Raw genomic sequence first — 12,895 nt, 5'->3', positions numbered from 1 at the left:
AAGTTTACTTAAGTTTAGCATCATTAAGTTTTGCTTTTTGTTGTTGTTAATCCATAAGTTAAATACTTTAGTTTTCATTTTGTTTTATTTAATACTTTTACACAACTTCCATTTATTTTGTTCAAAAACTTTTTTCAGATTTGTTTATAACAACTGATGATCTCCTATATTCCAATATAGGAGTGAAACATTCTTTTGTTGATAATAAACTTTAAAAATAAATAACAAATTTTGAAAACTATCTAAAGAAATTTCTTAATTAATAATTTTGTGCTGTTCAACTAAAAAAATCTTTATACTAGCTTGCTAAATTAATACTAGCCCTGTACCTAGTTTATATCTTTTTATTCTGATATGTAGAACTGAACTTTTTAATAATTTTGTAACAAAGTATTACACTTGAGGCAAAACTTTAAGTTAATGGTTTAAAAAACAACTTTAGCTTAAAGTAATGATAAACATAAAAGTTTAAACATTTTATAAATTAGTAAATTTTTATAGTTCTAAAACCCAACAGTTTAAACTTGATCAAATTTATACTGTGAATATACATTTTAAAAGCTTGACTTACATCAGGAGTCGACAGTTTTTTATGAGGATAGAGACATATTCACTGATAAAAGTCCTTCGCGGGCAAAAATTCTCTTTAAAAAGTCCAACTTATAATAATGTTGTTTAAATATAAATTGACAATTACGTAATGAAGTAAACATACAATAGGCAAAACAGTTTATAAAAAAAATAGTGTAATTTTTTTTTTCTAAAAAATTGATTTTACTGCACTAGATGTATTATAGTTGAAAATTTTTTAGTTGCGAGTCAGAAATTTTGCTTGGCAGGCCATACTTGTACCCCAACTTTATATTTAGTTCAAACTATTGTAACAACAACAGCCAAAAAGATAGTTTTTTACCGCCGTAAATATCTTAAAATTTTTTATTAAAAAGCTTTAGGTTGTAACATAACTTAAAGAAAATAAAATAGTTTTTAATTATGTTTTTAAATGTTTCGATATAGTACTAGTGAGTGGTTATTTGAAAGTTAAGTTTGATGATAAGAATTGTATAAAATTTGTTACTATAAAAAAAATTGTAAATATGAACATATACTTAGATTTTTTTTACTATCTTAATTTAAGTTCTGTTTGTAAACGAAAAATACATATTCCATGACTTTTAATATTATGAATATAAGAAAAATAAAAACCTCAAGTATATCATTATCCTAAACGATATTAATTAGTAACTTGTCAAAAAACCTTAAATATTAAACTTAATGATAAAAAGCAACAACTTTGATTTCTGAAAGTTTAATAGAGATTTTTGAAATTAAAACATCAAACATTTTTATTTTTAACCAATAAAAAAATTAATAAAATTTTTGTGCAAAAATGTGTTTAATTCAGTTTAATATTTTACTCAAGCAGTAACATGGTAATGATTTATAACAAGGTTGTGTATAAAAACATGAAAAACAAAAAGTTGTTAATAATAAATATATATCTTCGATTTTTAAGGTTGGCAAATGTTAAAAGAAAATTCATTAATAGAATGCTATTTAAAAACTTTAACAAACTTGTACACTATAATTTATCCAAATTAAGTAACGAAATGGATATAAAAACTAGTTTCAAATTATAAAAAGTCAGTAACAATTTATATGAAGTTTTGATCGATATGTGAAATATACGTATTAGCCGTAGAACAAGTTTCAATAAGTAACTTGAAGGGAGCTTTTTCATCCAAATTATTCTAAAGACAAACAAATTAGCTTGATTTGCTTTGAGTAAAGTGAGCACAAAACTTTTAATATTATCCGTCAAGTTGAATTATAAACGGATTGAAAAAAAATTCCTTATCTCAGACCATAAAACCAGTTTTGAAAACTGTACTGAAACCCGTATTTTAAGCATATTATTAAAAGAATTTCATAAACAAACTAATAAACTATATATATTTAGAGTAATTTTGTTTTAATAAGTTTTTAGATGTTCCAATTTTAAAGTGTCTAGATTTTTTTCACCAGAAATTCCGAACTGTACCAGTTATTAAAAGTTCAGTTTACCAGAGTTAAATGAAAACCAACTTATGTTTAAAATTAAAGCAAAAGTAAATCGAAACATTGTTTAATAAATTTTCAATATAAAGTTTAATAATGAAATAAATTATCTTTGAAAAAATCTCAATGCAGATTCAAGACTAATAAATATTCTACTTATCTTCCTTAACCCTTCAGTTTTCATTAGAAAAAATACCATAATAAATTCACCTAACAAACGCAAACTTCGAAACAATCAGATTCTCAGAAAAAAATTTTCCAGTCAGGATCCACGAGCAGAAAAAAATTTTTTTTTTCAGAAAAAAAAAATGTTTAAAAAATTCACCTAAAACTTTTCCTCACATTAATTTTTGTCAGGAGTATTTGGAGGTGGACTGGGAGGACCTTCTCGCCTTCCTCTCCCCGCCCTCTTGTGGGCGCCTCGCGGGCAGCGTGTTGCACGCGTACAAGTCCGGCAGGTCGTCGTGGCAACCGACGTTGCCGTGGTAGCAGCCGTCGACCAGCAGCTGCGGAATTTCCTCTTCCTGCTGCTGATCTTCCGAGGGGTACTTCTGGGGGTTCACCTGGGCGGATGAGGCCCTGCGAAAGTTCGGCAGCGACTTGCTGTTTGCCCCCTCCGTTTCAACTTCAGGGATTTTTTGTTTGCGCCTCAGCGACTTTTTTCCCAGAAACCCGTTTCTCCCGAAAAACCTCCCACCGACCGCCGTTGCGACGTCATCGAGCGAAGAGTCGTCGCTCCTGGCAACCAAGTCCGCCGAGCTGGCCTTAGCTACGTCTGGAGGGGATTCCCCTTTGAAAGGCCTCGTGACGTCGTCAAAGTCGACGGACGGCGAGTCGGGGAGGAGAAAAGCGGCGCCCGGCTCCTCACCGCTCGCTTGTGACGTCACAACTTGCTCCTCGTCACGGTCGTCGCGGTTGTGCGAGTCGTGTATTTCGTCGAGGTCGCGGTACAGGTGCGGCCTCCTTATGACGTCACAGTGAGAGTCGTGCTGCAGGTGCTCCCTGACGACCACCAGCCTCAGCATCGTCTCCACCCGGCACAGTGGACTGAAAAGTTTTTAATTAAAAAAAAGTATTAAAATAAAAAAAAAAAAAATTTCAGTCAACTCGTTATTTTAATTTTAATAACTACTTCATTTCGTAAAAATAAGTTTTCTCTGCTTTTTCATCATTCTATTATTAAATATAAATCCACATTGGTTTTAAGTATACTTAAAAAAAATAATTTGAGAAAAATAACTTTAGCTAATCAATTTTTAGAAAAATTGATGAGCTGAAAACTCTCGAGTAAAAACAAAACGAAAAAGAACGCGAGGTGCACTACTGTATTTTATCATTATAATTTACATATTAACTACTTACCACAATTACTTAGTGAGCAACTTAGAGGCTGCCAAATCTTTAATGAAACTCATAACTGTTTAACGCACTTGGCATATCTCAACTTGATATTTTTGTAAGGACAAGTTGTTTATTAATAGTTTATTCGCTTAATACCAAGCTATTATTGTGAGTCGAATTTAATAATACAGCAAACTGGTATTCGCATTTAATTAGATAATTAGTTAATGCGAATGGCTTCGTTGCTTATTATTGAACTTATGCTTCTTGAGTTGGAAACATCTTTAAACAAACTTTCTTGGTAAATTACGCTGAGTTTTAAATTTCTAATAAAAATAGGTTTGATACTACACTTTGGTTAACTTGATACTTAGTTCCAGATTTACAAATAAAAATACAAACCAAAGCGGGAAAAAGCCTTTTATAATATTAAAACATTTTCATAACAGATCATGTTGTACTAAAATAAATGTTATTTAACTTATAAAACATTTATTTGACAACTTCAACATATTGAAAGTAATTTAAATAGGAAGTAAACACATGACAATCCAGCATACAATAATCAGATGTGCGAAGGTTTAAAAAAAACTAAAAATAACCAAACGGGCACACTTAATTTTCCAATACAAAATAGAAATGATTGATACGAAATAATAGAAAATATTGAATAAATTAAAAGCCATACTAATTGTTATTTTAAAAATCTCAGTTTCATTGAAAAACAAAACTTATGCTAATAAGAGAAACAAAAAAATGTACATCACACCATTTCTACCTTGGATTTTGTTCAAAAACCGATAAAACACAAAAAAGTTTCAAACGAACCACATCTTGTCGATGCAGTCGTCGTCGTAACCGCACGTCACGGTTGAGTTCTTCCCGCAGCACGGGCAGTATGACGTTTTGGGCGACGTCACAATCGATATCTCGTGGCACTTCTTGATGACGTGGCGGATCCACGAGTGGTGACGCAGCAACCGCTCCCGCTGGAGCATCGATGACGTCACGATCGAGCTGCAAACTGTGTGACGTAAGGAAAGTAGTGAGAAAACAGCGAGGTGTTGTGTTCATGTGTTTTGTTATGCTATTATTTATTTTATTAATATTTAAATTAACTAAAAACAAATTGTACAGTAATCTTCCTTTATTGTACCAACATAGGTTTCTGTGTGTTAACGAATCAACACACTTCAACTGTTTTATTTATATTTTAGTGAGCTTGTTTCACTAAGATCTTTTGTTAACAAACATTTTAATCTATATTTTGAATAATTATTTAAAGTAACATGTTTTACAGTTGAAAAATTAGTTATTTGTTAGCATTAAGTAAAATATTATGAAAATATTTTAATAAAATTTACATCATATGTATGTATATAAGTGAATTTTTTTTTAAATGCGTTATAAAAAAAAAGAGAAGATCCTTTTTTTTAAATTAGCATCTGAAATAAACTTACTTATTTAAAAGCCCTTTAAGTAGGCTCGGTGAAAAATAATTTAGTCTAATAAGTTAAATTCTAAATAAATAAATATATATATATATAAGATGTAACGTCAACAGGCGTTAAATCCTAGAGACCCTGATAAGCTAAGCTTATCGGAATATATACCACAGATGTTTTTGTGTCAAAACTTTATTCCGACTAACGGCGTTTCACTGCTCTCAAATAAATCAGATCTACGGAGTCTATAAAATATTAACACACATTAGAAAAAAAGCATGTATAATTATGTATAGTGTTTATGATTCTACTTTAAATAACTCTGTCTACTTATGCACTTATTTATTTCACAACATTCACATTTACAATCACAACAACTTACAAATTTAATATTTCATTTTTTTAAGATGTATAAATTATTAATTAATTTGTTAAATTTATTATGACGTAACATTTCTGCACAACTTAATATAATTTTCATTTTTAAAAACTTGCCTATTCTTAGAGCTTTTTTGAGGTTAGTTTGCTTTCATTAAATTTGTATTTTTTGTAGACAATTTTATATTTTTATTCCAAACTTTGTTTATAAACCATAAAGTTCGTTTATAGTTACTACTCACATAAAATCTATACATAATTATACATGCTTTTTTTCTAATGTGTGTTAATATTTTATAGACTCCGTAGATATGTTCTTAAATTTATTTGAGAGCAGTGAAACGCCGTTAGTCGGAATAAAGTTTTGACACAAAAACATCTGTGGTATATATATATATATATATGTTTTGAAGCTGATGAGTGAGTAATCACGAAACTTGAGTTCTTCGAGTTTTGCATCTTTAAATAAACCTTTTTATATATATATGTATATATTAATACTATTTTTTTAAAGTTCTGGTCGATAAGGCTCGACAAATTGAATTGGAGCTAAATATTTATTTTATTATATAAAAAACAACATAAATAAATGATTATATTAAATTTTATATTCTATGCTTTATAGTAAGACCCTTTATTTATTCAGAGTTCGTACTTAACATTTTCAGATATAAGACTGAAATGCCCTGATTTAGACTGAATTTTTTTTAATTTAAGCTGGTCGGCACCCAGTTTGGCTTATAACTAGTTGTAACGGCACGGCCGAAAAAGATAAGAGTTTTTTGGCACATTTTTCTAAAACTTTTTTAGCTTCAAAGTATTTTTAAGTACCTTTAAATTCTCTTAGAAATTAATTAAGATTTACAAATACATATAACTTCATTTTCAAAGTTCTAGCTCACTCATTCTTAATTTATTTAATCACATTAACTACAGCAATTTAACTTTATAGCACTCTCCTCTTACTGATAGATATACTCACCTCTTTGCAAACGGTTATGAATGCAACGACTGCAAATTATTAGTGATACAACAACCCATCTCTAATCAAGTTAGCAAAGGTGAAAAATACTTCTCATGGACGAATGTCTCAGAAATTCTATACTAACACTCATATCACAAACTATAAATAGTACAACTCAAAATCATTTAGTTACTTAAAATATTTAAAAGTGTCGATATGATCTAAATCAGTGTTCTTAACGGTGTGCACAGAAAATTTTGTAAGGGAAAAATATTTTCAAATGAAGTTTAATTTTTCTATTTCCATTATATAAAGGTACTTATAACACAAATTGACAATTTTATGCTTTTTTATATATTAAGTCACTAAAAACATAAAAAATAATGTTTTTCATAGTAAAATATACTTTTATAGTCTAGCGTGTCCAGAACTTACTTTCCTGTTTAGTTACTGTGAACAGCTTTTGAAAAGGCTGAAGACCACTGAAATAAATAGACCGTTTAATTTCATTGATAATCTGTGTAAATTAAAAAAAAAAAGTCTGGATAAAACAAACAAACTTAGAAGTTCGCTTGTAGTCGAACTAACTGAATTTGTTCTAGTTTCCATTGCTAGTAAAATTAACCGGTCATGAACGTAACTTGGTTAGTTTAATCTTGGCATTAATATGGCATTATCACATTTTATTATATTGAAATTTATACAAACTTTAAAGATGATTTTTGTTTTTTCGTCAACAACAGTCCTAGTTGCATCTTTTATTTATTTTTTCGTTAGCTTAGCACCAACAACTACAATTATGGGTTTATTTTTTAAACTGTATCGACTATACTTAATCACCTTAAGAAAACCTTTGTGGAAATAAAGAAATCTTGAAGCATTTGTAATCAAAATTATAAAGCAAATATTTCGAAAGTTACTGATTTAGTCTGTTCGTACGAACCCGTATTATTTTTATTTTTTATATATATAACAATAGTACAATTAATGTAGAAAAACAACAATTTATAACAAAAGGTTCATCTAAAATTAAAACTATTTGTTATTTATACACAAAGAGAAGCATAAAACTAGTTTAAAGACACGCATGACATTAATAATTGATAACGAATAAATTTAGTTGTTTTAAACAGTTTGAGCTTTTTGTCGAGCTGAACATTTTTAGTTTTTTTAAAAAACAAATTATAATTAGCAGTTGATTATTTTATAAAACATCCAAAGTTTATAAAGATTTTTAAAGTTGAGTTTAGTAATTCACCTGTTAAACAAAAAAAAAACACGTTTTACAAAAATGAATAGAAATAAACCATCAACACATGCAATTTAACGTATATACGAACTCACTAACACTTATGGGCAATTTCCTCTAGTTTTTTAATTTTCAGTTTTTATTTATCATTTCATTCAACAACAACAACAATCATTCAACTTGTATTTTAAAACAAACGACAAAAACTTCTTATTTCTGCTTCCAAATATCAATTCAAGTTGAATGATAAAAATTAGTTTTACACGAAAACCAGGTTATTTCCACTTACAAAATAAATAGGTTGTTTCAAAAATAATATGCAGCCAAAAACTCGTTTTATTTATCAGCTATTTTCGGTGTTTTAAAAGGTAAGCATTAATCCAAAAAAAAAATCTGTACTAATCTAGTTGTAAAAAAAGGGTTGTTTATCTAAACAAAAGTTTTTCCAATTTTTTTTTTCAAATGCAGCAAACGAAATCACAAAGTCATTAGAAGTTGAAACCGCGCAAAGCAATTTAAAGTCGGAATTAAAACTATTTTCGACCGCGTTTTGCTGTTAAATTGGCTGGTGGATTTTTTGTGAAAACAACTCAGATTGCTTGTTTTTTCAGTGTGCTTTAATAAAACATTAAAAACAAAAGCTTTTTGGTGACTTTTTCTGTAAAACCATTCCTACTTCTTTTTTAATGAACTTCTAAGCAAAAAAAAAAATTCCAAGAAAAAATAATAATTTGCTGATATTAAGACAGTTAATTTTTGGAAAACATGCTTTAACTACCCTAACTGTTCCCTGTAAAAACCAACTTAATCTTTACTACTGTTGTGCAATAATGACCGTAATTCTTGAATAAAGGATGTTACGTGAAATGCTTGTTTGCCTGGCTTAGTACACTCATTGTGAATGAAAATAGGTCATTTTTTTGTGCAGTCATTTTTGTGTTAGACATTGTGTGTGTGGGACTTATCAATGAATATTGTCCTGGTACAGAGAACCTATGGTGCATTAAAAGTGCAAAGCAACTCAATAATTTTTGTTGAGAAGAAAAATAGTTTGTTTGAAAATATGTTATATAATATACAACGTTTTTGCTTTGTTTTTTTTTTTTAATAAACTTTACATTGAAAACATTTTTGCTAAAAAGTAAAAGTTCAAAGAGCTCATCATCATCTTTCAAAAGCTTTATAGTTAGTTCAAATTATATCAACTCGTTTTGAATGAGGCAATGGTCGAGTCTAAAATATTTTAGTTAAGTAAAAACAAAAAAAATGGAAAAAAAAGCGAATAAACTAATTGTTATATAGTAAACGGTGGTAAGAAAAATTATACTTATTTTAATTACTTTTAATTGTTATTTTTAAACTAGCTTGATAATGACTCAAAAAGTTTCAGTCTTAAAAACATGAGTTTAAAAACTTAAAAAAAAACACAAAATATAAAATAATTTTATGTTGATTTTATTTTAATATTTATATAAGGAGTATCTTAACGAATCTTAATCTAAAAGTTTAATAAACTGAATTAATAAGAAAAAAGACATTTAAAATAAAATATACGCTTCTATGTAAATTGTAAATACTCAATCATTGAGTGTATAATTAATAGACCTATAAAAAATAAAATAAAAAAACTTTCAATTTATTTGCTAAATTAAACGAAAATATTGTCTTTTCAAACTTCATTATTTTGTTCGTTAAACAAAAAACTAAAAGTTTGACGATTTTTTTCCGTAGTTTTTTTAATTAAAAAGTACATTGAACTTATTCTACTTCTGTTAAAGTCAAAAACAAACGTTTGTTTTTTACAGTAGTAGTCAAAACAATTTACTTTTAGTGCTTTTGATTTGAAAGAGTTTACACGATAATTTGTCATTGAAGCTGTAGCAAAAAACACAGCAATGAACTTAATACTATCTTTTAACAACTTTGAAGTTGGTTTGCATAAGAGTTGCATAATTGGCAATTGATAAGTTACAACGGTGTATGTGGGAAAAGCTCGATGAAAAAACTAAACGATAAGAATTGGTTCTCCGAGACCAAAAAGATAGGAAAAATTTAAGGTCACTTTAAGTTGACTAGATCAAAAATTATTTCATTTATTAAGTTTTACTTTTAGTTTGTTCCACTATAACTAAAAAAAATAGTTTAAAAGGTCATTTAAAGGTAATTGTTTAATACTTATATGCATTTATCTATTATAACTTTAATTAGAAATACTTTAACTTAGAAATACAATTTAAAGACACACAAGTCAATAAAACAAATGAATTAATCTATAGTGTCTAGCATTAGCTTGGTTGCTTACAAATGACTTTTTAAACTTTATACGTAAATCACGTGCTTACACATCGGTCACAAGATAATTTTGTGAGCATGATGCTTATGAAAACTGTCATTATTTATTTTTTTTTGTCATACTAAGCAACGGCTTTTTTGTGGTTGAAAAAAAAAACTTGGTTGATAGTTTTTCTAACGTAACGCATACAATTTGTAGATAAGACTTAGATGTTTTTGCAACGAAGAAAACTAATAACTGTAAATAGAAAATAAGTAATTTTTTGTCCATGTTAATACAACTGATGATTTTTTTTTGGAAAAATCTACTCAAGAAATCATTATAATTTAATAATAGATGATAAAAATAATATTCAAACTATTTTTCACAAAACTTTTGATAAGTTTAGAAACATTATGTAAGAAAAATTTAAGAAAATAAGTGACAAAAGCTAGTCTTTTGAGAAAAAATGATAAGAAAAATTTAAGGTCATTTGATATGAACTTGATTAACTTATCAAAATGAAGACATTGTTAACTTGGTAATGTTCCAATATTATCGCTACATGAGTTTAAAAGGTTACAAAGAACTAATATTAAGTTAGTTTAGATTGTTTAAAACTAAAGAATATCTTGTAAATGTTTTTATTCAACTAATATATTTTATTTTTAGTTCAAAAAACACTAAAAAGTTACATATATTTTAAGTTAAGGTATTTTTATTATATCAATGCTAATGATATCTAAATTCTAAAAAGGTAGTAGAAGGTACTCATTTTAAAATATTAAACACTTTCAAACATGTCTTGAGTGTGTACAAATTGACCTTATCGAGATAAAATCAAACTTTACAAATTACTGTGACATTTTTACGAGACTTTAATTTAAATATTTGACCGTATAAAATATTCAGGAAGTGAAATCTCAAAAATTTTATAAACTGTTCAGCTTTATTTGTTGTTGTACTTATTTTTTGCACAAACGTTCATATAAAAGTAAATCTTGACACGCTTTATCATTTTTAGAATTAAAAAGTTTCAAAGTTTTTTTTATTTTTTTTGACAAACATATAGCTAGTTTATTGCAGTGTCATAAATGTTGCAGTTTTTATAAAAGCTTAAGAATAAAAAAGATGACTCGGTATTATGCAACTACGTATTAAAGTTATCGTTTTATAATATAATTTTACATAAATAATTCAGACTATACACAACAAAGCTTTTAAAAGGAATTAAAAACTTCAACGATAAATTTGTTAAAATCTTCAATACTTCCCGGCTTTTAGACATCACGTTAATTTTATTTACCTAAAGGAAACCATTTCTGGTAATAAAAAATAAAAGCAGGGAAATTTAAAATCTATTTTTTAAATTTTACTGCATTTTTATGTATCAAGTATTTATAAGACAGAAGATTTTTGACCACTTTTTTCCAATGAAATAGAAACAAGTAACAAATATGCTAACTTAACTATTTATGTGAAAAGTAGTAACTATTGTAACATTTTTTTTTTCAAAATAAACCCCTTGTAACAAACACAACTTAGTTTAAAAGAATACTAAAAAATACAACTTTTAAAACTAAAACTTTATTAAAAAAATCATAGTTATTTAGTATAAGTGGTTAACCAACCTGGGTGTTGGTTGTTGACTAGCTTGAGCCTGCTGGTTGCCATGGAAATGACCCCGATGGGCGAAATTGACCTGTCTTCAGTCTGCGAACTTCTGTCCTCCAATAGGAAGCTGCCTTCCTCGTTTTCAAGCAATATCGACTGTTGATTGGTTTAAAACTAATAATTGAAAAAAATATTTTATACATTGGCTTGTTTTAAATAAATACAAAACTAAAACTTGGTAATTTATATAAATATTGGATTAAACTTTATTTGTAATTAGTTGATAAGTATAAAACAATAAAATTCAGCGGTTAAAAGATGATGACAACAATCAGGGTTGCCACTGGTTTTTGAGAAATTTCTTCCAGGTTTTCAAAAGTACACGTTTTTGGATCTAAATTTTTAGTTTAAAGTTAAGTTTAAGGTTAAAAACTGGATTAAGTGGTATAACAACATTGAATAGATACTGTAAAGCTACTTCAAAAATGTTTTTTAATATAAAAAATTGGTTGATGACAAAATTTTTATTTATATGATAGATTTTTGTGTCAAGTCAAAATTTTACTACTTAACATGTGAAAATTGTTTAAAATTCCATGTTTTTCCAGGATTCCTGGTTTTGTGGCAACCCTGTACATTGGATAAAACAAAAAAGCTGCAAAGTATAAGCAAAAATATTAAATAGAAACTTGCTTGAAGTAAATTGAGTGAACTGTTTTTAGTTTTTTATTATTTAACTGCTGCAAATAATAAAAAATCAAATTAAGAAAGTGATGCATGGAAATGGGCAAGCAACATAATCAATCTCGCTTGATAGCTATATTATTTAATTTACACTCATAGTAAGTATTTATAAACTTGTTCTATACTTTGATTGGACATTTAAGAGCTACCTCGTCAATTAAATTTTGCCGCAAATATTTAAATTTTGCTTTGTGATAAAAACTGTTTTCATTATAAACGAGTTCTATCAAATCAAGCAATTATGCTTTTTGGAACGAACTTATCGGCCAAGTCAAAACTTGGACTTGATGCTTGGATTTTTAAACTTCTAATTTTTATGCGTAATATATCAATCACTTTTTAACTAATAAATACAGCCATAAAAATGAAATGAGATACCTATTTATTTTTATTCTACAATATAATATAGTTTAACATAATAAAAATGTTTGTGTTTAATAGACTTAGTTTTGTATCTAAAACCATTAAATTTGTTAGACTAAAACTGCTAAAAAAATAAATTATTAAAAAAGAATGTTGAAATTCCAATTTTTTTATTTAAACCAAAGTAAATAAACTTAAACTTCTTTTTTTTTTGCATATCAAAAATACTAATTGAAACATTTTTAAGAAGTACTTATTCAACTTTTATACTTGATGCTCATCAAAAAGCACAAACGTAAAACTTTTATTGCATTGCTGAACAACACCTAATAAAAATACAACTTGAAAATACAAACGTTTAACTTTGTTATGAATAGTATTAACAAAAGGGTTAATCATACCAATTCGATCATCAGACCACAAGCCCTCGGTAGACTGATACCGGTTTCGTCCTGATCAGGACTCAT

The 12,895-nt window shown here is 27.6% G+C and overlaps 1 protein-coding gene across 1 annotated transcript in view; it reads right to left on the bottom strand.

Moving 5' to 3' along the window:
• Positions 1–1,445: 1,445 nt before the first annotated feature.
• Positions 1,446–12,895, bottom strand: part of LOC145849988 (BTB/POZ domain-containing protein 7-like) — a 34,495-nt gene continuing 23,045 nt past the window's right edge. Inside the window, exons 13-15 of the mRNA XM_082955116.1 lie at positions 11,339–11,477; positions 4,228–4,423; positions 1,446–3,105 (exon numbers count right to left, since the gene is read on the bottom strand). Coding sequence (XP_082811242.1) covers positions 2,412–3,105; positions 4,228–4,423; positions 11,339–11,477 — 1,029 coding nt within the window. The 3' untranslated portion in view covers positions 1,446–2,411. The remainder of the gene's footprint in view (positions 3,106–4,227; positions 4,424–11,338; positions 11,478–12,895) is intronic.

This window comes from Thalia democratica, chromosome 2, assembly GCF_965202585.1.
Source record: "Thalia democratica chromosome 2, ktThaDemo2.hap1.1, whole genome shotgun sequence".
Classification (NCBI taxonomy): Eukaryota; Metazoa; Chordata; class Thaliacea; order Salpida; family Salpidae; genus Thalia; species Thalia democratica.
Note: the sequence above shows the minus strand (reverse complement) of the source record. Positions and strands in the feature narration are given on the sequence as shown.